The 27,557-nt window shown below is 49.8% G+C and overlaps 1 protein-coding gene across 4 annotated transcripts in view; it reads right to left on the reverse strand.

The window, feature by feature from the left end:
• NEK1 (NIMA related kinase 1) overlaps positions 1-27,557 on the reverse strand; it is a 2,768,493-nt gene that overhangs the window by 433,000 nt on the left and 2,307,936 nt on the right. For 3 of the 4 annotated variants that reach the window (XM_069631399.1, XM_069631400.1, XM_069631397.1), the window contains one exon: positions 17,700-17,785. In XM_069631399.1, the coding sequence (XP_069487500.1) occupies positions 17,700-17,785 (86 nt within the window). The remainder of the gene's footprint in view (positions 1-17,699; positions 17,786-27,557) is intronic. The other variant, XM_069631398.1, reaches the window with a different exon arrangement.

The following is a 27,557-nucleotide window of genomic DNA, read 5'->3' on the forward strand; positions in this document are numbered from 1 at the left end:
TGCCGTCGCCCTCAGGACCCGTCGTCGAGCCCACCGCACCGTCATCTCCCGACTCGTGGGAGGATGAGGAGGGAACTGCAGGCCTTACGGGGGCAAGCAGAGGAGAGGGTTGGGTCCTCCGTCGTTTGTTCTGAGGACTTCCCGACGGGCCAGGTTGCGGGTCCTCCGGCCTGGGCCGTGGTAATCTCGTCCTTATCTCAGAGCATAAGGACTGGATCGCAAACAAAATGGCCGCCGAGCTATCCTGAGGCCTAGGTTGGGGCTGCGCCGGAAGGGAAGGCTGCTCTTTCTCGCCATCGTCGTCTTCCTCGGTTATCTCCCGAGGGTCTTCCTTGCGGGACCGAACCTTCTCGAATTGGACTTCGAGATTCCTCGCGACCTCGGTCAGTTCCCCCTCCGAGGCTGACTCCGAGCTCGAGGAGGCTACCGTGCCCCCCCCCCCTTTTTCCATCACGGGGGCCATGACGATGGGCTGAAAAGAGGATTCCCTCCTTGGCGGCAGGGAAACTCTAGTCCCGGAGGCAGTCTCCGCTGGCGGGGTCTCTGCCGGCTTGGCCAGAGTCGCCGCGATCGCCTCGATAGAGGCCTTTGCCTGCTGGGTAGGGGCCTTCACCACCTTAGGTGCGTCCTGGGCCTTCTCCTTAGGGGGAGGGGCGACGCCTCGCTCCCCCTCTCCCGAGATCAGACGGGGCTTCTCCCGAAGCTTACCCGGGGTCTCGGACTTCCTCTTCCCCGAACCGGAGCGCTGGCTTGTGGTTGACGGTGCCGGGGAAGGTGCGCCCTGCCTGGCGACCGAAGAGCCCGACCTTTCGGCGCTCCCGGAGCCAGCGGACTCACGGCGCTTGGCCTGGTGTTGAGCCCCCGTCGCCGGGGCGCCCGCACAGGACTTAGAAGCCCGCTCGGACCCTTTCTTCTTCTTCTCACGCGTTGAGCCCTTCTCCAACCAGCTGGCGAGACGGGATCGACGGTCCCTCCTGGTCCGCTCCGACAAGTTCTTCCAGAACTGCCAGTCCTTCTCTACATGAGTCTTGTCCCCATGAAGACAGTAGAGGCATCACGAATGTTCGTCCTCCTTAAACACATTCTGCAGCCCGCATCCAGGGCAGCTGCGAAACAGCTTGGGTCCGGGTGACAAACTCGCGTCCTGGGCCATCTCGAAGTAGGCCGCAAATCTTCTGGAATCCTCCAAGAGGTTGATTCGACAAAATCTTCACCCTTGAGGGGCGTAGGAAAATCGCGCAACGGGTACCCGTTAACGGGAGTAGAAACGGTGGAGCTTTAGGCTCGATTAACCGAAAAAATTTGAAAATTCACCTGAAAAAGCGCGAAACACGCAGCAAAAGCTCGAAAGCTAAGCACGAGGACTCCCAACACTTGAACGTGCGGTAAAAATCTGAAGATGGCTGCCAGCGGCGGGGCTTAGGGAGATGGCAGTCATTGGCTGTGGTCAGTATGAGGGAGAGATCAGTGATTGGTTACTACTACGAAAGACAGATCAGAAACGAAACTGATACTGATTTTTCTTTACCGAGGATTCCCAGCCTGACGACGGGGAATATTCATGAGCATGTGAATCCATGCCAGACCCCATGCTGGAGAACCTCCAAACTCTAACGCTGCAGGAGCCAGGCCTGCAAGTTCAGCGACTTCGGGTCGTGATGGAGGATGGTGCCTCCTTCCCTGGAGAGAAGATCCGCGTCCACTGGCAGCTTGATTGACGGGGACGCTGACAAGTCCAGAAGGTCCGGGAACCATATCTGCCTCGGCCACGCAGGTGCGACGAGGATCATCCTGCACCGTGACCTCTTGAGCTGGTTGATGAGCCGGATCAGCAGCGGCAATGGAGGGAACGCATATAGGAACAGGCCCTCCCAGGGGAACGAGAAAGCATCGCCCATGCTCCTCGGCTGGGGAAACCTGCTGGCGAACCTCCGGCACTTGGAGTTCGTCGCCGTCGCGAACAGATCGATCTGGGGTGTGCCCCACCATCGGAAGAGGCGGTCCACTAGATCCTGTCGTAGTTCCCACTCGTGGCACGAGCGCAGCTCTCTGCTGAGCGAGTCGGCGATGGTGTTTTTTATCCCTGCCAGATGAAACAGCACCAGAAACATCCCTTGGGCGACGGCCCAATGCCACAGATCCTGAGCCTCCTTGGACAGGGCTGGGGATCTGGTACCGCCCTGCTTCCTGATGTAGAACATGGTGGTGGTGTTGTCGGTGAAGATCCTCACCACCTTGCCCTTGAGGGATGGAAGAAAGGACCTGAGTGCCCAAAACACTGCACGGAGTTCCAGGACGTTGATATGGAGGGACTTCTCCTTCGGCAGCCAAAGGCCCCTCGCGTGCAGATTTTCGGTGTGCACCTCCCACCTTCCAGGGAGGCATCCGTGGCCACTGTCTTCTGGTGGCCCGGGGTCTGGAAGTCCATGCCCGCCGTCAAATGCGCGTGGGTGCCCCACCACCGGATCGCTCGTCGGAAGCTCTCGTCGAGTATGATCCTGTCCTCGAAGCTGCCCGTCGTCTGGATCCAGTGAGCGTCCAGGAACTCCTGCAACGGGCGCATCCGAAGCCTGCACAGGCGGATGAGATAAATGCAAGAAGACATCATTCCGAGGAGGGATTTGATGGACCTCACCCTGGCCGCGTCCGCAACCAGCATCCGCTGCACCTTGCCCAAGATGGCCCTCGTCCTTTCATCCGACGGAGAGGCCAGAAGCGCCACTGTGTCGAGTTTCGCTCCCAGAAACAGTGCGTCTTGCGCGGGCACCAGGTGGGACTTGGCGTAGTTTATGGAGAATCCCAGGTCCGTGAGTAGTTGGACGGTCCTCGCCGTGTGCTGCGCGGCGAGCTCCTTTGTCTTTGCTCGGATGAGCCAGTCGTCCAGGTAGGGGTAGATGTGGATCCCCTTCAGGCGCAACCGCGTCGCCACCGGTGCGAGGCACTTGGTGAACACCCTGGGTGCCGACCTCAATCCGAAGGGAAGGGCTCTGAACTGGTAGTGACGCCCTTGGACCAAGAATCTGAGAAACTTTCGGTGTCCCTTTAGGATGGGGATATGGAAGTAGGCATCCTCCAAATCCAACGACGACAGGAAATCGCCCTCCTCCAGTTGACCCAGGACGTGCTGGAGGGTGACCATCCGGAACTTCTGTGCCTTGATGAATTTGTACAGTCGTCGTAGGTCCAGGATGGGACGCCATCCGCCCGTCTTCTTCTTCACGAGGAAGTATCTTGAGTAAACTCCGGAGCCCCGAAGCCTCTTTGGGACGAGCTTGATGGCGCCTTTCTTGAGCATCGCCTTTACCTCCAAGGGAAGTTGAGGGACGTGATGTTCCTTCCTTGCCACGGGGGGGACGCGCGGGCACTTCTTTAGAAACTCTAGCGCCTGTCCCTGGACCAGGGCGTCCAGCACCCAACGGTCGGTGGAGATGGACTCCCACACGCTGACGAAGTTCGCCAGCCGGCCTCCCACCGTGGTGCTTTGGTGGGGGCCCGACCCCACGGCCGGTTCAGTCCTGCTTCGACGAGGCTTTGCCGCCTTGTCCTCCTTGGCGACGACGGCGGGGTCCGCCCGATTTGCCTCGTCCCCTGTAGGCTTCCTGTGACGACGAACGGGCCGCTTGACGATAGGTGGAAAATCCGCCGCCGGAACCTTTGGAGGCACCCTGCTTGCCTCCGCCGCTCCGAAAGGGCGGCCGTCGTTGCTGGAGAACACCAAGAGCCCGGGCCGTCTCCGTGTCCGTCTTGATGGCTTGTAGGGAATCGCCCACTGTTTTCCCAAACAGGTTGCTCCCGTCGAACCGCATGTCCAAGACTCTGGTCTGCACGTCCTGACGGAAGTCAGTTGCCTTGAGCCATCCACGCCGTCTAAGGCACACGCTGTTGCCCAACTGGCGAAATCCAGTGTCAGCGATGTCCGTCGCTATCATAATGGCGTGGTCCGACGCCACTTCTCCTTCCTGCAAGATCTCTAGGGCCTCCGCCCTCTTGTCGTCTAGTAAGAAATCCAGCAGGGGGGCGATTTTGTACGACAACTCCCTGTGGTTGCGGGCCACGATAGCCAAGGCGTTCGCAGCCTTAATCATCGTCGCTGCCGATGAGATGACTCTGCGTCCCATCGTGTCCAATTTCTTTCCCTCGCCGTCAGGCGGGGAGGTTGACGTAGAGGCCGAGGCCCCCCCCCCGCTTTCTTCCTGGCCGCCGCGGAGACGACCGAGTCCGGGGTCGGCTGTGACCGAAGGCACAAGGGGGCCACGTCCGGGACCCGATACTTCTTCTCGTACCGATCCCTTCTCGCAGGTGTCGTGGATGGGTTCTTGAGGAGGGCGAGACCCTCATCCCAGATATCGTCCAGTAGAGGTACAGCGAGGATCGTCTTCCTCTTGGTCTCGTGCCGTTGATAAAGGAAACCTTCCTTCTTCTTCTCTTCCGGGCAGAGCTGGAAAAGCTCGGATGCCCTGGCGATCATGGCATGAAACGATCCAATCTCGTCGGGCGGGGGAAGCCCGGGGAGGAGGTGACGACGGGAGATCCTCGTCGTAGACCTCGTCGTCTGTGCCCGTCGCGGCCGTGTCAGTCCCCGTATCATCCTCACGGGTTGTGGACGGGGAGGAGGGCTGAGCAGGGCGCGATGGTTGAAAAGGAGGTGGAGGATGAATCCTTCTTCTCTTAGGAGGAGGGCTCCCAGAAGCTGGCTCCGGGTCCCCCGTCGGGAGAGGTTCCTCCGTTGGTGGTAACGGCAATCTCGTCCTTATCTCCGAGCATAAGGACTGTATAGCCAATAAAATGGCCGCTGAGTTGTCTTGCGGCACTGGTTGAGGGGAGTCCGACGGGCGGTCAGGAGCCCCGTCGGCACCCTCGACCTTCTCGCCGTCTCCTACGTCGGGGTCCCTCCCGACGGGCAGGTCTTCTTCCACGCCAACGCTGTGGCTTAAGACTTCGATCAGCTCCTCCTCAGAGGTTGAGGCCGAATCCACGACGACCTCCTGCCCCCCCTTTTTCTTCTCCGTCGGAGGTTTCAAGGGGGTCCTGTCGATGGGCATGAAAGAGGACTCCCTCCGCGGTGGCAGGGAGACTCTGGGCCCCAGAGGTCGCCACCACTGGTGTAGCCTCCACAGGCTGAGCCAGGGCCGCCGATACTGTCTCGATAGAGGCCTTGGCCGGATGGATTAAGGCTTTGACCACCTTAGGTGCGCTCACCGCCTTCTCCTTGGGGGGAGGGTCACTGCCTCGCACCCCCTCCGATGGGGCCTTCGAGCTCGACCGGGGTCTCTCCAGGAGCTTCGCCGGGTGCTCGGCCTTCCTCTTACCCGAGCCAGAGCGTTGGCTCGTGGTTGATGGTGCCTTTAAGACATTCTGAAGCTGGCATCCAGGGCAGACCCTGAACAGCTTTCCGGGCGTCGAGCTTCCCTTCTCCTGGGCCATGATCGAGATGGGCCTGAGAAACGTCTGGAGTCCTCCAAAAGCGTGGCTCGACGGAATCTTCACCCTTGAGGGGCGTAGAAGAATCCGACACGGGTCCCCGTTGATCGGATAAAGAAACGGTGGAGCTTGAGAATCTTTTGACCGAAAAGAGAAAATTTTCCTAAGAAAAAGCGTGAAAAAAGCACTACAGCTCGAGAGCAATAGCATGAGGATCCCAACACTTGAACGTGCGGTAAAAATCTGAAGATGGCTGCCAGAGGCGGGGCTTAGGGAGATGGCAGTCATTGGCTGTGGTCAGTATGATGCAGAGATCAGTGATTGGTTACTACTACGAAAGACAGATCAGAAACGAAACTGATACTGATTTTTCTTTACCGAGGATTCCCAGCCTGACGACGGGGAATATTCATGAGCATGTGAATCCATGCCAGACCCCATGATGGAGAACTATAAGGAGTTGGAATGCGTATGGACATTTAAATTTAGTTTCTAGCATGTACGGTTCAGAAGTTATGAAGGTTTTAGTAGAGGTCGATTTTTTTTGGAAAGAGTCAATGTTTTCAAATGAAAGATGCGCTTTTTAATATTACAAACTATCATTTTCTTGGCACTAAGGAGGCTATGAAGATGCAAGATACCCAAAGGTACAGCCACCAGAACAGGGTGTCTCCGCTCTGACTTTTGCCCGCCGAGACGCTTGTCTTTCTTCAGCAAATATATTAGCGCAAAGATGATATTATCACTACAATTAACAAAGGACTATATGGATGAGGGAAAGATTCAGAACAGACAAAAGAGATTCTACAATGCAGTCTGGATATGTTGGAATGGGTTGGATAGAATTACTTAAGGATAAGAGATTGGCTATGGTCAATTCTATGCTAAATACTCACAACTATGATTTTGGAATAGGCCCGTCAGGATCTGGTCAAAGGTTTTGGACTGGAATTCGGCTAGCCCACCAGACAGAATTCAGGCACCCGGTTCTGCACTCAGCACGGCACTCTGGTCTCTGCGCGGCACTCTGGACTGGATCTGACAGGTTGGTTCTGGAGTTTACAGCCATCTGGTTTCAGCTCTGCTCTACTGGTTTGGATCTCTGGGTTCTGGCAAGAGTTCTTGGCAAGAAGCCGAAAACAGCACAGCCAGGCTGTTCAATTTTGATGTGCCCCTTGGAAGTCTGGGCCAGCTGAGAAGGGTTCAGCTTTGGAATGGGCCTTCTGCTTTCAGAGTTCTGGAGTCTTGGATCTGGATTCTCCTGCAGAGCGCTTCGCCAGTAAATCAGTTGATGCGTGAATGTGTGGGTCTCTAGATCCTAAAACAGTCCCTATTTATGTATTTCCCAAAGGGGTGGATAGGCTGATTATACTAAGCCCACCCTCTAGGAATCCAATTGGTCAGAGTATTTCTTCTCTATAAAACACAGATTTTTCCAAATTGTTCACAGTTTTCTATGAGTCCTTTTCCAAAAAGATATTTCCTTGAAGTTTCAAATACACATATCAGTCTAGCTCCGCCTCCAAGGTTTGGCTGGACCAAGAGCAACCTATGCCTCTCTTCCTTAGCAGTTGGTTTCTGTTGACGCCCGAATTTGCATTTCCTTTCAGTCAAGGGAGTCTTGTCTCCACTCAGAGCAACAGGCCAACATCTCCTCCCACTTCCATTAACAACTCAATGCCAGTTCCTGAGCAGAGAGCAGGAGGAAGATTCCTTTGTTTGGGGAGAAGCTGTGGAATGTCTTTGAAGTCCAGTGTAGCTGACATTAGTTTACTTTAAAACACTGTTTAAAATGTTTTTTTCTAAAATACAATTTACATTTTCTACAAATATCCACACAAATCTCTTCATTCCAGTATTTTTAAAACATAGAAATTGAAGTGTAGCAACCCATATTGCTATTGATGGCAAGTCTCTTCTTTTCTACAATTTGATTTTAAGACACAAGTTTTAAACCAACAGTATAAGTAATGAGAGCTTCTGACACAGGCGAGCGGCGGTACTGTGCCCATATCTGACATTTTTCCAAGGCAAGCACCTTTTGAATGTGGATTTTTTTATGAAGGGTGTTTCTCTTGACATTATGCTTATGGGGACTCCTTAAATAAGGTGATGGTGAACACCCCACAAGTAGGTTGGATCTTCTCTGCTGTTTGGGAGCCATGATTTTGCACTTTCAACAGCCAACGAAAAACAGATTTTAAAACACTTCTGGGTTTTCCTTGGAATGTAGCACTGCCTTCTCAAGCAGTTTTATTTTACTCTGTGGGCAGCCCAATGATAGGTTTTCGCAGTGTGGTCTCCTGTTTTACCAATGCCTATTTTTCAGGTTTCCCTGCGCACTCCTCACAGATGTTTAGTGCACATAAGGCTTTTTGGCGGCCATACTGTTGTTTTGGATGAAAGCAACACACAGTGATGTTGCAGGGCAGAGCCAGTGGGTCATAACATCCCACAGGATGTGCCATGGGTCTGTGGATGCAGAGCTGGTGAAGAGGGCTCTGCTTTTATTGGCAGCTTCTGCTATGGTGTTCTGATAGTAGGAGGTCTGGGCCGTGTTGATTAGTTGTCGGTGGGTTGCTCAGTTCCTTGGGAGCGCCAGGTCGGATGTGATCCTTGAGAGGCAATAGGTTTCCTCTTGTTTCCGGTTTGACTCTTTTGCTGAGGTGGATGGATATATGATGCAACATTTTATAATGGGCCTGTACACAAGTGTTTCTAGGCGTCACAAGACAAGGAGGGGGAAACAAAGGGAGGACAAAATAACGATCTTACTAGGCCTTGTGTCATTTAGATCGTGCCAGTGCGGGGAAGAGGGAAGGGAAGAAATGCCAGGGGGGAGGAGAAGGGGTAAGTGCAGTTAACTCACAAGTACAGCCAGCAGGTGGCTCATAAGTGCAGAGAGAAGGGACATGCAGGAGCATCGGCCCGAGTTCAGAGGGCGACCAGTGCGCGGAGCAATCAGGTGCATCAGCAGGGGAGAGGAGGAGAGAAAGGGGAGGTGAAAAAGAAGGTCTCGAGTTGCTTCCGGAACTGCAGGTTGTTCTGCTCATGTTTGGGGCAGGAAGGCTGTTCCAGAGGGAGGCCCCAGCTCAGGAGATAGATCTGCTTCCAACTCTCTGCTTGTAGAAGCATCTGACCCTCAGAGACTTGGAAGTGGATGAGCAGAGAGCTCGAGAAGGAAGATGTTTTGGAAGAGAAAATTGGAGGTAGAGCAGTCCCAGGCCCCAGAAAGCCTTGTGATGCACAGGGTCTTGAAATTGATCCTTGCAGCCACGGGGAGCTAGTGAAGAGATTTAAGAGCTGGAGAAATTCAATCCCTGGTCTTGAGGCCAAGGACAAGTCTTGTAGTCCTGTTCTGGATAAGTTGTACCGGACAAAGCATAGCGGCAGGAAGATTTAGAAAGAAGCTGTTGCAATAGTACAGCCTAGAGAGGACCAGAGCTCTGCAGACAGTGAACTTCTGAGGGAAAAAGAGAAAGAAAGAATACCTCTGAGAGACGTCAGAGATGTGAGGAGAGAAGGGATGTGAGGAGAGAAGGAGAGGGTGGAATCGAAGATGACACCAAGGTTCTTATAGTCACAGGAAGGAGCAGGAAGAAGGCCCAGAGTGGGTAACCAGAGAGAGATAGGGAGCGGGTGTCCCAAGGAGGAGGATCTTAGTTGTACTGGCATTAGGGCAGAAAACATTGGCGGCACACCATTCCTGAATTGCAGCCAGACAGTGTGGTATGAGAGAAGAAGCAGAGGTGGCTGATGGGAGCCTGAAAGAGAGTTGAGTGTCATCCGCATAACATTGAAAATGTGAGCAGAAAGTAGTGATGCGGTGGGCAAGAGGTGCCAGGTAGTGGTTGAAGAGCCAAGGAGAGAGGTTAGACCCCTGGCCCAGAGGGTGGCATTGAGTGCTTCCAGTAGAGAGTTGCAGTTCGGTTGTGGGTGTTCGGGCCATGTGAGGTGGAAGTTGACAAGGTCTTCCATAGGTTCTTGAAGGACCGGATGGTTTGTCTGATGGGTTTCTGCTCAGAGTGCTTGACTGGGCTGGTGTGCAGGATTTGGTAAGGCCTGGGCAGATGGTCCGACCAGTCAAGCAGGAGGGGAGAGCTGTAGTGGAGTGAAGGCAGTGTGGTGATGATTAGGTTGAGGATGTTATCTTTCTCATGCTTTGGGTCTTTCGTGTGCTGTGTGAGAATGAGGGTGTCAAGAAGGCAGGGGAGCGCTTCCTTCCGTGGTTTGGTGGCCTTGTTGCCTGGGAGGTTGAAGTCATCTAGGAAGATGTTTGTTGGCGTGCATGAGGGACATAGTGGTGACCATGTCTGAAGTCTTTGATGAAGGCGGTGCTGGGTTTGGGTGGTCTGTAGATGAGATGAACAAGTTACTTACCAACTAGTAACGTTCTTTCGACTGGATGTTCCTCCAACGTATTCCACATCTTTGACATGTAATGTCCACAGCTGTGCACTTCGGAAACTTTTTCCGCAGAGGGCGTCCTGCGTCGATGACGTCAGGTCAAAGTCCCTCGAAGGCCTCTGTCGAGGGCGACGTCACTGGATGTTATAAATAGGATGCACGGCGGCCATAGCCTCAGTTTAAGTTTTTTCTTTTTTTTTTTTAAACTTTTATTTTTGCTGGCAGTGGTAGATGACATATACACACATTAGGCCGATTATGATATAACAGTGCAATACAAATGTAATACATGGGGATGTACATAGGCAGCGAGGGATGACCCCCAGGGTGAGGAAAGCAAGACAGTGTTGCAGAGAATTCCGTACATAACAGTGGAGACCTAGGGAGAACCGACACTAGAGGAGGGGACATCAAGACCGTTAAGATAACTGTTGAAGGCAGTCCAAATGTTTTTTGGCCGGGAACGGAATGGGAGAGTAGTAATATAGTCTTCTTCACAGTTTCGGGACCAGGTCAGTAGATTCAGCCATTTCTGAAAGGTGGGAGGAGCAGCACATTTCCAATTTTGCAGGATACATTTTTTGGCTATTATACAACATATATTCAAGAGTTTGGCCTCACCTCTGACCCCTTCATCCCCCCACACTCCGAACAACACCCCCATCGGGTCAGGCTCAATCGTCACATCGCAAATTTCGGACAGTGTTTTAAAGATCTCGTCCCAGAATGGGGCAAGTTGGGGGCAGTCCCAAAACATGTGGAGATGGCCTCTCAGAACGTGTGACACCAGTCTCATGCCAGCTTGACTGCACATAGCATTGCGGAAACGTAAGCTGCAATCGCAAAGGAAATTCTCCAGAGGGGCAGGCTGGGAGGGCGATGTGGAATACGTTGGAGGAACATCCAGTCGAAAGAACGTTACCAGTTGGTAAGTAACTTGTTCTTTGAATGGATTGCGTCCTCCAACGTATTCCACATCTTTGACAGACTCCTAAAGCAGTACTAGTAAATGGAGGAGGGAAAAGAATTTAGAGTACCCAATTAGATGGCAGAATAAAGAACCGCCTTACCAAAGGCCTTATCTTGACCATGGACTGTATCCAGGGAGTAATGCTTAAAAAAGGGGAGGACCGAAGCCCAGGTAGCAGCATCACAAATATTCCGAATAGGAACACCCCACTGAAGGGCGGTAGAGGTAGCCACGCCCCTAGTGGAATGAGCTCGCAACCCTTCCGGAGGGTCTTTACCAGCCAGACGGTAGCACTTCGAAACGGTGAGAATAATCCACCTGGACCAGGTCTGTTTGGTAACAGCCTGGCCCAATCGGTGTCCAGCATATCCTACAAAGAGTTGATCGTCCAATCTGACCCTGGACGTCCTAGAAATGTAAAAGCTCAAAGCTCTCCTAGGATCCAACCTATGGAGTCACTCCTCTTCCTTACCAGGATGAGGGGGGAGGATAGAAAGAAGGGAGAACCACCTTCTGACTCAAAGGAAATTCCGATACTACCTTAGGTAGAAAGGACGGAAGTACCCTAAGTACTACCCTGTCCTTGTGGAACACAGTAAAGGGTGGCTTAGAGGAAAGTGCCTGCAATTCACTCACTCTGCGAGCGGAAGTAACTGCAACCAAGAACACTGTCTTGAAAGACAATAATCTCAAAGGACAAGAGTGAAAAGGTTCAAACGGAGCACCCATGAGAAATTTCAAAAACAAATTTTAATCCCAAACCGGCACCTGGAAACGAGACATTAGTCAGTCCTTTAAGACATTGAGACATCAAAGGAATCTTAAAGTAAGAACATTCTTCAGACGAGTGCTTAAATATAGACAGCGCCGCCGGGTAACCCTTAATGGTACCAACTTGAAGGACCCTGTGGGCCAAAGAAAGCAAAAAAGACAAAACCATAGGAATGGAGCACTGAAAAGGATCCACATTGCAACCCCTGCTCCAGTCGCAGAACTTACATCAACGGTACAGGGATTTTGTTGCAGGACGCTTGGTCGAAAGCAACACCTCCATCACGTCATCCGGGAGGTCCCAATCCTTATACCTCAACCTTTCAGATACCAAGCGTGAAGGTTGAGAGTCTTGACCTCTGGATGGAGAACCTGTCCCACCCACTCAGAGAGAGAGAGAGAGAGAGAGAAAGAGAGAGAGAGAGAGAAAGAAAGAGAGAGAAAGAGAGAGAAAGAGAGAGAAAGAGAGAGAAAGAGAGAAAGAGAAAGAGAGAAAGAGAAAGAGAGAAAGAGAGAGAAAGAAAGAGAGAGGGAAAGAGAGAGAAAGAGAGAGAAAGAGAGAGAAAGAGAGAGAAAGAGAGAGGGAGAAAGAGAGAGAAAGAGAGAGAAAGAGAGAGAAAGAGAAAGAAAGAGAAAGAGAGAGAGAGAGAAAGAAAGAGAGAGAGAGAGAAAGAAAGAGAGAGAACGAGAGAACGAGAGAAAGAGAACGAGAGAACGAGAGAACGAGAGAACGAGAGAACGAGAGAGAGAGAGACATTTTTAGAAGGTCCGGATACCACAATCTCCTGGCCCAATCCAGAGCAATGAGGATCATGTGTGAACCGAACCTCCGTAACCTCTGCAACACTTGGGGAATGGCAGGGACTAGAGGAAACGCGTACAGCAGTGGGAATGACCAATCCACTATGAATGCGTCTCCTAAGGCTCCTCTCGGAGGAAATTCCCTTGATCAGAATCTTGTACGCTCACCTGGTATCCACGGGGATGCCACCCAGCCCTGGTTGGATGATTTGCACTCTCGAATCCTCTCCCGGTCCCTTGGTAAGGCCTCTGGTTAAAGATGGGTCTGCAATATAGGAGAGCTGGTTTCAATGCCAGATTGTCTTTATGTTTTCCCACCTCCCTTGGCCTCAACTCCTTCGTCCCCCATGGGCCTTCTCCTCACCTTAATATTGTAAGAGGTGGTTTCTCCGTCCTGCTACTCGTGGCATGGGCGCGTAGATGTGGGGCGCAAGCAACGACCAAGTTACTTCACTGGTGCAAGCCCCCCTGTGGGAATCCAGGCCTGCTGCGACTCCGTAGGTTTGCTGCTTTACAGTCTTTATATGCAGTTCTTATGTTCCTCTTAGTTCGAATAATAATGTCTTCCTTCTTTCCTTTTAGGTATGGAAAGGTATTTTGGTGTTGTCATGCAGCTTGAAGATGAGCATGGGCCGGTAGGCGAAAGCGCGGTGTGCACAATGCTGTCCGGTGAGTAATGCGCGATGCGCGGCATTGTTTCGCCTTTTATATTGCTAACCTGTGTCTTTTCTCTCCTTGCAGGTTGCGATGTTCCACGCCGAGCGCAGTAATGTTCCAGCAATGATACTGACCAGGAGATGACTACCCAGGTATGAATTGTGTGGCTTTCTTCATTCGGGAGGAAACGTGAGTAAACGCTTACTAATGCTGTCTTTCTTTCTCCTCTTTCCAGGTTATGGTATTCCAGGATGCATGCGGTGCCGGATGATGGAGTTCGTACCTTCAGGTGAGTGGAACTGAAGTCAGCAATGGATTGAAGACGGGATACTGTTCCAGGTAAGTTTTGTAGTGTTCTTTCTCTCTCTGCAGTTCCTTGGTTTCAGGTAAGCTGGCATCAAAGAACTGGACACAGTGAGCGTTACGCTGCCCACAGACGAATAAGCATGTTCTGCTGTTTGGGTGTGGTTTAAATAGTCTCAGGTAAAGTAGTCCAGGTAAAATAGTCCCAGGCCTGCCACACCCAAAGTAGTCCAAATAAAGTAGTCCCAGGCCTGCCACACCCAAAAGACTAGACCGCATAGCTCAGTTCCTTGTAACTGAGCTATGTCTGTGCCTTCATTTTAGCTGAACCCCCCCCACCCCAAGTTAAATAATCCCAAGTAAATAATCCCATTCTAATGTTGGTCTTCATGATGTTTATGAGCCTGGCGCCAAAGGCGCCAGGACTGACTCCAAGAGAGTCTTGGATGAGGTTTTAAGGCCTTTGACCTGGCCCTAACTGGAAGGCTGACTTGCCAGTGAGGGCCAGGGGCAATGGTCATGACAGATCTCTTGCACTTCTGGTTGAGACTGGTGGCGAAGAGATCCACTTGTGGGGTTCCCCAAAGGGCAAAGATCTCCTGAAGGACTTCCTGAGCCAACTCCCACTCGTGAGAGACCGTGCTCTGCCTGCTCAGAGCATCCGCCGCTGCATTTTCGTCTCCGGCCAGATGAACTGCCGAGATCGAAATTCCCTGCTGGATGGCCCAGAACCAGAGCTGCATTGCCTCTCTGGACAACGGGAGGGACCCTAACCCCCTTTTTTTGTTGAGGTAATGCATGGCCACTGTGCTGTCCGCCATGATCAGGACACTCTTCCCCCGTACAGCCGGGAGAAAAGCCTTCAGGGCTAGCCTGATGGTCCTTGGCTCTAACAGGTTGATGTGGAGTTTGGACTCTGAGGGAGACCAACGACTGCTGGAGGTCAAGTCATCAGCATGAGCGCCCCATCCTGTGAGGGAAGCATCCGTCACTACAGTCACCTCCGGCCATGGTTGCCAAAACGGCTCCCCCTTGTTAGGCAGAATCCTGTGCAGTGCCCTTGGGGACCACTACACACAATTAAAACTACAGGTGGCAATACAAGTTTACCTTTGGTACAGGCCTGTACTACTAAGTTATAGTGGTAGCAGTAGCAGAGCAGCCAGGCCTATCTCAAGAGTATATGAGCAGTAGCAGAGATTTATCAAAGGGACCACAATTACTGTGACTCAAGCAAACACTGACTCAAGGTTTCAGATAAAAAATATAAGTACATTTATTTTTAAACCTTCAGTTATTAACAAAACACCTCTATTAAACTTTAAACAAAACCACACGTTAAATATACTACAACTAATCAATTCACTTTGTACAGTATATCTCAAGGTAAGTACCCTGTGTTTGAATGAACAGGTGTTATGAACAAAACATGATACCGCGGATACGGTTGCAATCACTTTTTGACAGTTCGGTCTACTCAATAAACGCGTATCCGTGACATGAAATGCTACCGGGGCAAAAGCACACTTAACACTTGAGATACACAGAGGGAGTTGGAGGCCAAAATCACAGGCAATATTTAGGTTAGGCAGACAGTCTCGAGAAACGCACAGAAACTGGAGTTCAAAAGTCAAAGGGTCGGAGCCAGGTTTAAGTGACACCGGAGACCTGTGCCGAAGATCACACCGTTAGACAGTTCACGATTCAGCGTAGCCCAAAAGTACTTGGATATTGTCAATGTTCGGAAGCAAAAGTTATAAGAAGGAGGGAAGACAAGGACGAGCCTTGAGGATGAAGAAAAGGGATTCAGCCAGTTTCCAGTAGAGCATCCAGCGATGCAGCTGGTGCCCTGGCAGTTGTTCCTGTTGGTTTCCAGCAGACCCATGATTCCTGGAGTTTTGTTGTGAAGGAGGACGTCTGAAGGGGGTCTGCACCACACAGGGATGAAGCCAGCAACAGCGACAACGAAAAAGGTGCGCGCCTTAAAACAGGAGAGGCTCAGCAGGTGGCTATCCGGACCACTACAGCATTGTGCAGCGATTTCGACCACAGCGGAGATCTCTGGCTGAAGAAGATGAGCTGGTTATCCCCACCAGGCTCAAGGGAAGAAGACTCCGGACTGGATCTCCTCTTAGTCGTTGAAGGGAAGATAGCTCAGGACTGCAGCAGGGCTTCACAGGGACGGGGTAGTTGCAGCAGCCTTCCTTCATCTCTGCTTCTCTTTGGTTCCTTGTAGTTCCAGTGGCGACTCTGACTTCTAGCCCAAGAGACCTGCCTTTTATGCGCAAAACCCCCATTCACACAGCCTGGCTGTCAATCACGCAGCAGGGGGGTTGACCAGCCGGGACAACCACCTCAGCCAATCATGGCAAAGAGCGACTTGGGTTTCCTAGGATACCCTGTGCAGGGGGTGACTACACCCCTCCCTCACATTCAGCCCACCTAGAAACCCAGGTGCCTTGAGGAGGGCTTCTCTGCAGAAGCCCGCCAAAAGACGGTGAACAACGAAGGCAAACCTAGTTTGCCGTGCAAAGTAAAACACAAGAAGGACTTTAACAAAAAGAAATGGCGAATAAACCCAACCGGAGCCAAAAGAAAGACGATTTGGTCAAGCGGGTTTATGTTCAAGGCTAATATAATAGCCAAGAACAGTACCATGTATATCAAGTATAATCGCGGTAGAAAAGTTAGGGTAGATACCACTGCCACCAGCCAAGTCTAAATGTTAAAAGAGCTAAACAATGCTCTAGGAGGTACAGATAAAAAGTGATAGGAATTAACCCTTTCCAGTACTCTATGGAAGATGGGGTGTACTGGATCTGTGGTAGATTGACTAAGTAAAGTTAATCGTAACTTTACCCTTTTCTGGGTGACGGTAGCCGCCTCAGAAATGGAGTCGGGGGAGTCTGAACGACAACCCTGTGCCACTGCACGAAAGGTGCTGGGTGACACACACAAAGAACATGGCTACTGAAGTGGTGTACTCCAGAGCCCACAATCACAAAGAAACAGGTAGAAACACATGGCAAAACACAGGTAAGAGTGGGGGAAAAGCTTACATTCTTACCAAGTGAAGTCCAGCAAAGTTGCTGGGGGACTCACTAGGTGAGGGAAATTAGCCATAAATGAGAATTCTCCCTAATGATGAGGATGGCCTGTAGGGACGGAGGGAGAAAACATGTTAGAGCCGGATTAACTGTTGTCTGAGCAGTGGTTCTGGCCTTGGGTCTTCCTGTTCCCCAAGGTATTGTGTAATAATGCCCCCATACATTATGTCACCAGGAAAAGATATTGCTGACATTATACATGGTGACATTATGTATGGGGATGGGTTGTTGGGATGTCCCGTGGACCCCTTGTAAAAAATAAAAATAATAACCCCCGCCTGCATGGTCAATATAATAATGTCTCTGCAAAAAACTGCTACTTTTCTGTCAGGAGACATTTTTGCGGGGACATTATTACATGGAATCTTCCAAACATGTCCAAACAGGAATTGCCCTTTTCTTCGTCTGCCCTTCACTTCAGTCGCCTGCGCAAGAGACGCCCTTGATCTAAGAGTTAAGAGCAAAAAGGAAGAGGCAGGACTACGAAGGTGGGTGGGGCTTAGGACACATGATCAGGATCCACGCTCACCAACTGCAAAGAAAAAGAGGCTGGAGGGCTGTGTATGTAGGGAAAAAGGGGAGCAAAATAGGAAGGCACCTTTTTTTCCTGTCCTGTTTTTTTCCGTCTGTCCATCTGTGCACGTGTGTGCCATAATGCCTCAGGTTTTCGGCCCTATATAAATAAATAAATAAAAAAACAAGAGGCCGGAGGGCTGCTTAGGTAGGGAAAAAGTGCAGCAAAACAGGAAGGCACCAACAGTTTATCAGTGATTGACAGGTGGGCGGGGCTTAGGCCACGTGACCTAGATCCACTTGCACCTGCTCACCAACTGTGAAGGAAAAGAGGCTGGAGTGCTGCTTAGGTAGGGAAAGGGGGCAGGAAGGAACCAACAGTTTAGCAGTGATAGACAGGTGGGTGGGGCTTAGGCCTCTGACCTTGATCCACTTGCACCTGCTCACCAACTACAAACACCCAGCCTGCACCATGTCAGCCATTTTAGCCTCTCTTGCGTTCATATGAAGTCAGAAGGCTTCTTCAAAATGATGGGAATGTCATACTACAAGTTGCGGGGAAAAGAGTGAAAATGATATCACATTTTAACAACTGATACAAAGAATTACAAACACAAACGAACCAAGCGTGTAATCCAATTGAGTGTTAAATGTATGCCCAAAAGCAAGGAGGATAGCAGAGAAGAGAAAAAAAAGATACCCAGTTAAGCAGACAAGTATGTATAAAACGAATATCGGAATTAACTAACCTATTCCAACTGCATGCTGCGGTTGCTCAATCCGATTTATCACCTCTTCGGCGGCTTTTCTATGTTCATCTTTAGTTTGGGGACTGCTTTTCAACAAACGTAGAATAACCACAATTTAGAATTTTCTCTGTTAAAGTTCCATTAGCACACCTTCCACTAATATATTTATATTCATACAAATATGTACTCGACAATCTATAGTCATTTCTTTTAATTTTCAAAGGAGTAGGACTGAAAAAGTACACCTTCCTGGAAGTGCCAAAAGGCTTTCATGGCCCAAAACATACCATAACAATTGCATTATGTAAATAAAAAGGCATAGTGCTGCTCTGCATACTATCGCGATTCATAAAGCATTCAGCATGTCTGGCCCTGACAGGCACCAATAGGTGATGCCATTTTGTCTGCTATGTGCCAACAGAATATTCTGAACCTGATTAATAAAGTGGTCTACGTCAGCAAATGTAGGTCCTAGTATGACTATACTTTGATTTTGGCCTTCACAAGAGTACCAACAGCAACCCCAGACACGTGTTTGTGCCTAGTCAGGCCTCATCAGTGAGGTGAAGTTGGCCTCTCTAATCACAGTGAGCAAGGGTTCCACGTCTGGATTACCCTGGGCATTTTAGGGTGAAAACGTGGTTGTAGATCCTCCCAAGTCGGCACCTTCCCATAGAATAGGTTATTTGTCCGTGTTTGTGCTCAGAGGAGGCGGTCCCAAACCTTTTTTTTTTAATGTTAAGAACTTGGGGTTTCACCTTAAGTTACCACGGGTAATCTAGACGTGGAACCCTTGCTCAATGCGCCTTAGAGAGGCTCAGATTCACCTCAATGAGGAGGCCCAACAAAGCTGCAACGCACGTCTTGAGTTGCTGATAATACTTTTGTTCAGAGGAGAATTACCCAGCATTTTGGTGTTGGTCTACCCATTGATATGCAAACGTTTATTTCTCCTCTGTGAAGGGTGCAGTGAGCTAAAACGTGGTTGGAGACCCTCCTGAGTGGGAGAAATACCATACAACAGGGTATGTGACCCATGTTCATTCTTAGTAGAGAGGCTCACACACCGTTGATTACTTACCAAGACATGTGCACAAGAAATGTCCCCTGTCACTACTTTCTTCAGATACCCCCATTTTTATGGATACATTAAATACATGCAAATAAACGGCAACGGACAAAACCACAGTAGCATAAGCAGTTTCCCGAAATTCCTGTGGTTGTACTATACTAAGGGAACATATTACTGGCAACCTTTTTCAGAAAGTTTTCAAAGGTTGTTTTAATGTTAAACCGAATCTGCTGCAAAATACCGAATGTGGAGTAAAATAACGAAAATGGTCATGATACTCTTGGTAAATGAAAATACATTCAAATGAAACCAGCAAAGCACAATCAGCACAGTTTAGAAACATTGTAGCATGGCACAATGGCTTATGTCACTGTCGCCATCAAAATCGATCCAAATCACATACATTCTGAAATAATCCAATGAACCATACACATATAGAAGCATGAATGCTACCAATCGGGTCCTCTATTCATCATAGCATAGTTTGTGCCCTCAAGTTGTCTGGTAGACTGTTGTAGCTATGCGGCGAGCATATGAAGTAGTCAGATAAGTGGAAGAAGCTATAGTAAATTGCAGGGATTAACATCCATACATAGACAGAAAGAGCGATTCCACTCCTTCCTCCGGTTCTATCGAGATATTTTCTGGCATTTTCCAGGACTCAATTATGCAATTTACGGAGGTACAATTTTCGATTTTCTATACTACAAAACAGAAGGCCGGGTTGATGCATATAATACAATCCAGTAGCAGGAGTGCACAATAGACATTAGGACACAGCACTTCTACATTATTCACTGGTTCATCGTCGATTCTGTCATGTAGAGCACTGCAAGTCAGACAGGAGCTCCCTGTTTGACAGAGAATGACATTCACTTACTGTCTGCAGGAACAGAGGCCTTGTTGGTCCTCATCTTGAGCGCTGTCCCAGGTGTAGACCTCGGCGGCCTCTGATCCCTCAAGGCACCACGCCTTTACTGCTTCCTGTAAACAGACCAGTATAACCACCTGGAGGCTGGAGCTGTACTCGGAAGTACGGGGTGGCAAAAGGCTACGCGCTGGAAAACAAACTGTGCACACTTATGTGTTGTGCGGATGTATGTGTTTTACTTGTGTGCTTGAGCGCATGTCTGTGTGGGTAGTGTTAGGCCAGTCATAGGAGGGTCATGCCAGACATGGGTGAGTGATAGGAGGCAGGCGAGGCATTATCACTGTAAAAATGCTTTTTACAATAGCAATCCGGTTTATAAATATATACGGCATTGTCTGCAGGATAACATGTTAAAGGGCAATCCTGTCGCATATTGGGTACTGGTTGCATGCTAGCATTTTTTACAGGACAACAGTGGCATGCATTTAGCACTGCCAGCTTGAAAAAGATTTTACAGTGGGAATACTGACATATTTTGGTCTAAACAGCATGAAAGCTTGTTTAACGAAGCAATACTTGTAAAGGTTGTGGGGGTATCAGGTAATATTGTCCCTGTATATAATGTCGCCATACATACCCCGCATGTTCCTAATGATGTCTCCGCAAAAAAAACAGCACAATTTTTGCATGGCGTCATTTTCGCGGGGACATTATCGCATGCAACTGTTGTGGGGCACTGGAAGGGACATGTGCTTCCAGTTGCAGTGCTGGCATTTACTGTGGCCACCTTCACCAAGAAGCGTACTTTACAGTGGCAGTGCTGCATTATGAAAACATGTTGAGCAATGCTCCTGCGTACTTTTGATTATCAGTATCTATTGGATTTTTTGGGTGTTACCCTAGAGGACCAACTTTTAAATTGTAAGACTTTCTACCAAATTGTCCACAGAAACTGTGCTATAAAATCAACCCCTTGAACCTATTATTTTCACAATGTCATTGTGAAAATGATAGGTTCATCACGATGTCACTGGTGGATGCACATCAGAACTTTTCTTCATTTGTTTGGGGTACTGGCTTGGTTTGGTCATCCATGCCAATTCAGGGGAAATAGCTAAGCTCTGCCACTGAAATATTTCACCAGCCGCCAACGCTAAATCTGTTTTTCCTTTACAAAAGGTTTCTGACTGGACCAACATTTTCGCTTCCGTCTAGTCCAAAAAAAGACATTTGCTAAAAAAATATTATGATTTGCATGGTAGTACCATGCAAGGGGCGTTGCTAGGGGGGGGGGGCTATTGGGGCTATAGCCCCTGATCTTTTGGTTGTAGCCCCGGATATAATCTCAGGAGCTACAGCCAAAAGACTAGCTAGCCCCCAGTCCCAAAAGGTCTGACATCAGCTTAGCCCCGGGTCGTTTCCAGACCTAGCAACTCCCCTGACTGGCACGCTACGTTCTGTCCCCTAAAAGCTCATAAATATAGTTCGTTTGATAAAAAAAAGTCATTCATCTTCGTTTTGATGTAGTCCTCATTCCCACAGATTCCTGATCTCAGAAATATCCTACATTCATCAGGCTGTGCTTTTTAGCCACCAGGAGGCACGCTGCAGAACTGCGTTGGTTCTACTTTACGTCGTTGTTAGGCAGAATTATATGCAGTACCCCCTTTGGGAACACCACACACAATTAAGACTACAAGTGACAGTACAAATTCACCTTTGGTACAAGCCTGTACTACACAATTAAAGTGGTAGCTGTGGCTGAGCAGCCAGACGTATCTCAAGAGTAAGTGAGCAGTATCAAATAGTTACACAAAGGACAGCAATTACTATGATTCAGGCAAACACTGACTCAAGGTTTTCAAGTAAAAGAATATACATTTATTTCACTTTTCAGTTATATAACATCTCACTATTATAAGCAGTTTATAAATCATTCATAATACACCACGCCACTTCCCTTAAATTCCAGACAAGTTATGCCCACAAAATGAAGTGGGAGCAAAATGGCACTCCAGCAATTGAAAAGGATGGCAAAAACAAAGTTAGCAGAAAATGAACCACACCAACAGGTAAGTACTCAGGGCAATCGAACAAGAGGAACTTCAATGATAAAATCAGATAGAAAAGGCTTAGGGCCAAAGTCAATGGTTCAAAAGTCTTTTGGCTCAAGATAATACAGTTCAGTGTAGTTCACAGTAAAGTTCGTGGCACGGTTTCCGGACGAGGTTGGTTGGTAGAAAAGTTAGTTCAAAGAGAAGAGAAGGACAAGCCCTCGGATTGAAGAAAGATTTCAAACACTTTCACCGCGGCTGAACGAAACGAACAACCGGATTTGCACACTACCTTAAAACGGAGAGGGAGCTGTAGCTGAGGTAGACGTTCCTGGTAGTTCCTGCCGGCTCACAGTTCCTGAAGCGACTGTCGGACTGATCAGAAGTAGGAAGACTGGAGGGTCCTGCACTACCCAGGGAAGACACCAGCAGCAGAGCAAAACAACGAATAAAAGGTGCACTCCATAAAACCCAAGCAGGGTCTGACCTTCCTGGCTATCCGGCCCACTGTAGCTCTATACAGCGAATTCGACCTGAGGAGTGTTCCTGGCCTGCAGTTTAGGCGAACAGGTTGGTCCCACCAGCTCAAGGGAAGAATGTTCCTGGAGGATCTTCTCTGTCGTCGGATTCGGACCTGCAGCAGGGCTTCACCGGGCACTTCAGTCGTGGTAGGGGTCCTCTTCCGTCAGTTCCTCGTTGGTTCTTGCGTTCCAGATGCAACTCTGCCTTTCCAGTCCCAGAGACATGCTTTTTATGCAGTGTTCCCCCATTCATACAGCCTGGCTGTCAATCACACAGCAGGGTGGCTGAACTGGCAAGGCCAGTCCCCTTATCCAATCAAACAGGAGTGCGACTTGGGTTACCAAGGGAATCCATGGCAGGGGTCCTAAAACCCCGCCTACCCAGACTTTCAGGTGCCAAAAGGAGGGCTTCTGGGTGGAAGCCCGCAAAAAGGCGATGAACAAAGGGACCAAACCTGGTTTGGCGCGCAGAGTAAAACACGAGAAAGACATTTACAAAAAGCAATGGTGAATAAACCCAGCCGGAACCGTAATAAAATATATATGGTCAAGCGGGTTTATGTCTGAGGCTAATATAATAGCCTAGAACGATACCATGGTTATTTAAGATAACCATGGTATAAAAAATAGGGTAGATACCACTGCCACCAGCCAAGTCTTAGTGTAAAGGGAGCGAAACAATTCTCCAAGAGGCACAGATAAAAAGGGATAGGAATTAACCCTTTCCAATACTCCATGTAAGATGGGGTGTACTGGATCTGTGGTAAAAGGGACTAAATGAAGTTAATGGCAACTTTACCTTTTCTGGGGGACAGTAGTCAGCCCCAGAAAATGGAGTCGGTGGGAAGTCTTGAAGACAACCCTGTGTCACTGCACTGAAGGTGCTGTGTAACACACATGAAGAAAATGGTACTATGGAGTAGGTGAGGCTCCAGTGCCCAAGATCACAGAAGAGTAGAAATACACTTAGCAAAACACATGTACAAGTGGGAAAAAGGCTCACACTCTTACCAGGTGAAAAAAAAATCCTAGCAATCCAGCAAAGCTGCTGAGGGACTCAGTAGGTAGGGGAAATCAGCCATTTTGGAGAATTCTCCCTAACAAGGCAACCTACCGAAGCCCGAAACTTGCTTAAGGTCTGCTGGAGCAGAGGGGTGGGCAGAAACGCATAACACCTGCAACTGTGCCAACAGATTTGGAAGGCCTCAGAGACCTGCAGGAGGGCTTCCATCCTAGACCATGCTCCATGATTCGCTTAGCCTTCCACAGTAGCCCGCCAGACCAAAAGAGTCCATCATTGCCACCAGGGTACGCTCTTGTCGGTTTGAAGGGGGCTCCCTCTGAAACATTGCCATCCATCAGCGAAGATCGGGCAGTAGGAGCGGCAGTATTGGGATCATGGAAGACCAGTTCCTGAGATGGGCACAACTGTGACTTCCTCTGGTTGAGGTAGAACCCCAGCTTATGGATATCCGCCAATCTGGCATTAGAGCACCACCCATTCGGGTGATCCCCATCACCAGTCAGTCATCCAAATAAGGGTACAGATGATGACCCTCCAAGCGGAGAAGGAGCGCCACTGCGTTCATCAACTCTGTGAAGACAAGAGGAACGGAGTTCAGGCGGAAGGGCAGCACCTTGCACTGAAAGTGGTATGACAATCATGAACCACAGAGATTTCCGATGTGGTTGGTGGATGAAGACTCGGCTATGTGCGCGGGACTAATCATCTAGAAGCGTTCCAGCGGTAAAGACAGATTGAGAAATGAAAGGTCCAGGAAGGTCCTCAGGCCAACCTGGTTGTTCTTGGGTACTGCAAAAATCATGAAATAATAACCAGAGCCCCTGTCTACAAGAGGAACCGGTTCTATCGCCTGCATCTCCAAGAGCGAAAGGACCTCCCGTAAAAGAGCCGGGGAACCAATCTGACGAATAGGAGAGGATGGTAGAGGCAAAGGAAGAGGAAGACTGAAGCCTGTGGAGACTACGGATAGGATCCACGGGTTACTGAAAAGGTGCTTCCAGGTGTCCTGGAACAAAGCCAAACGGCCCCCACAGGCAAACTGTGTTCCCTGACCTTGACGTCACTGCTTTTTGGCATCAGTGGCAGGAGCAGAGGAGGGGGAGCGGAAAAACCTGTGCAACGTCCTCTGCTGCTTCATCCTGTTGTCACTGGGCGACCTGTCAGGCCTCTGTGTTCCACGGTCGCCGGAACACGTTGGCGCCTGAGACAGCGCAGGACTCTCGGTCCTACCCTGGGACTGAGGGAAGGATTTTTTACCTGGTTTTGTCCGGATGGCCAAGGACTTGGCGGTTTGAGTGGAAGTTTGTTTCTTTGTCAACTCGTCTTTGGTCGACGAACGAAAAAGGTCCACACCCTCAAAGGGCAGATCCAGGATCCATTACTGCAAATCAGAATAAACCTTAGTGGTGTGCATCCACGCCGTCCTTTTATCTCGACCCCAAGGTACAGCACTCTGCTTGCTGTGTCGATGCGGGAGACCGAAGACTCCAGGAGATCTGGCGCAATGGCCCAGGCATCTGGGAGCCCAGCCTTGAAGGACGCCTGCTCATCGAAGGGAGGCCGGGCAGAAATTCCCTGAGCTTCCACCACAGCTTCTGGTTAGCCGCAGCCAAGAGGATGTTTGCGTTGGCTTGCCACAGTTTCAGTGCCGAGATGGAATAACAACGCCTTCCCAAAGACTCAAGGACTTTGTCCTCCTTGGAGAGGCAAATGGAGGAAGATGACGAAGACAATGGTTTAGAATACAACAAGGCTGCTGCCACCACAGAGGAATGGGGCTGCTGGTGGGAGGCAAGGAGGCTTGTCTCCCCGTCAGTCAGCCTAAACCAGCTGTCCAGCTTCTTGCTCATTTGGGCGTTGGCCCTGGCCTTATGCCAGACCTTGAGCACCACCAGCAGGACATGCTTCTGGAGGGGGATGCCAGACCAGATCATGGTGAGTTTCCCCCAAGAACTCTAGCACGCCTGACTCCTGGAGGACTTCCTCAGAAAGAGGGACCCCAAGAACTCTGCCAGTCCCTGAAGGCAGTCATGAAAGGCCTTAACGGATGCCAAAGGTGCGTCGTCCTGGGTGTGATAGTCATCATCACCGCCCCTTTTCCTTTGGCAAAGGGGAATCCGGGCCCTGGGACACAGGTGCCGGCGGGGTCCCCCCATGGTGCGGAGCCGCAGACAGGTAAAATGACTTTTGAGGGGGAGGCGTTGGTGGTACAGGAGGTGGTGGAGGGGTCAGAACGACCAGAAGGGCCTGAACCGGTGGAGGTACCAGCAACGGAACCGGGAGCGCAGAAGGAATGGGAGGAGTACCCAGAGGAGGGGGCCGGGACAGCAACACCTGCGGGAGGACCTCCTTCACAATCTCCTTCAGGAACCCTTCATCTGAGGTTAACCATGAGGAAGAGGAAGGGCTTGAATAGGCGGTCCTCAGAAGCCACCGGGTCCCTCGGGCTCAGCCCTCAGAGGCGCTGGGCCTCCGCTCCCAGTCAAAGCACTGAGGCACCTGATGCATGTAGCCATACGGCTGTCATGGGTAGATGTATCCCTGAGGGGACCAGAAGCTTGTACTGTAGGATCTGCTGCCGTTTCCGGAGGGAAGGGGGCTGGGATTATCCTGCAAAGCCCATTCGATGGGGGAAAGCACTAGCGGGCCCCGAGCTGGATCCAGGCAGTTCCGTCATTTTGAAGCCTTGCACCACGCCCTGGGCGATAGGGCACAGAGGACCTGAGCCAAGAGAGCCTCAGACTCGAGAGGATACAGCTTGGGTCTTGCACCCGAATCGAAGGAGTCGACCTCAGAGATCACTCTGGTAGGCGTTGAGCCCTCAGCCGGACAGCGGGTAGTCGTAACCCTCTGTTAGGCAGAATCCTGTGCAGTGCCCTTAGGGACCACTACACACAATTAAGACTACAAGTGGTAATACAAGTTCACCTTTGGTACAAGCCTGTACTACTGTGTTAAAGTGGTAGCAGTAGCGGAGCAGCCAGACTTATCTCAAGAGTAAATGAGCAGTAGCAGAGATTACACAAAGGGACCACAATTACTGTGACTCAAGCAAACACTGACTCAAGGTTTCAGGTAAAAAAATATAAGTACATTTATTTTTAAACCATCTGTTGTAAAACACTTCACTTCTATAAATTCAAAACCACACGTAAAATACACTACAACCAACCAATTCACTTGGTACACTATAACTCAAGGTAAGTACCCTATGTTTTAAACGGACCGGTGTTGTGAAACAAAAGACGTTACCGGGAATACGTATGCAATCACTTTTTGACAGTAATGACAGTTCGGTCTTACTAAATATACGCGTATCCGCGGCAAGAAATGTTACCGGGGCAAAAACACACTTAGCACCTGAGTTAACCAGAGAGAGTTGGGGGAAAAAAATCATAGGCAATACTTTTGTCAGGGCAGACAGAATCTGAGAACACTCATTGACAGAAATACAAGAGTCAATAGGCCGGAGCCAGGGTCAAGTGGAACCGGGTTCCTATTGTCGAGGATAGTCGGACAGTTCATAATTCAACGTTGCCAGGAGTACTTAGATATTGTCAACAGAGGAAGCAAAAGTTATAAGAAGGAGGGAAGACAAGGGCAAGCCTTGGAAAAAGAGCAACGGGATTCACTATAGCTCCTCGAAGCAGAACACAGTACCTTATTCAAGGAAGAAGCTGGTGCCACGGCAGGTGTTCCTGGTAGTTTCCTGCAGACCCACAGTTCCTGGAGCTTCGATCCGAAGGAGGACGTCTGGAGGGGTCTGCACCACACAGGGATGAAGCCAGCAGCAGAACCGGTGAATAAAAGGTAAGTGAATCAAATATTGCGATACTTTCTCCGCGCTTGATACTAATATTCACAAATTACTTGTTTACGCTGTACAAATCCATATGCAGATAGCATAAAAATAATAATAGTGCACACTGTGTGTTCAATCCAATGTTGTCTTTATGTTGAAATGATATAGTTCGTGATTTATGTCACCAGTAGCCGACTACAGTGTGAACCCATGTGGAGGGTTCTCAGATTGCGAGACTCCCGCTGCTGATGTTTAACTTGTGCTAATTTTGCTAATAGGTTGGGGAATAGCGCACGGATTCAAGTATCAATCCACAGTAATTGCAAAGTGAATAAAAGGTAAGCTCCTTAAAAACAGGAGAGGCTCTTCAGATGGCTATCCGGACCACTACAGCAGGGTGCAGCGATTTCGACCACGGAGAGGATCCTCTGGCTGTTGAAGATGAGCTGGTTGACCCCACCAGGCTCAAGAGAAGAAGACTCCGGACTGGATCTTCTCTGGTTGTCGAAGGGTA

This window comes from Ambystoma mexicanum, chromosome 6q, assembly GCF_040938575.1.
Source record: "Ambystoma mexicanum isolate Mex_15411 chromosome 6q, UKY_AmexF1_1, whole genome shotgun sequence".
Lineage (NCBI taxonomy): Eukaryota > Metazoa > Chordata > Amphibia > Caudata > Ambystomatidae > Ambystoma > Ambystoma mexicanum.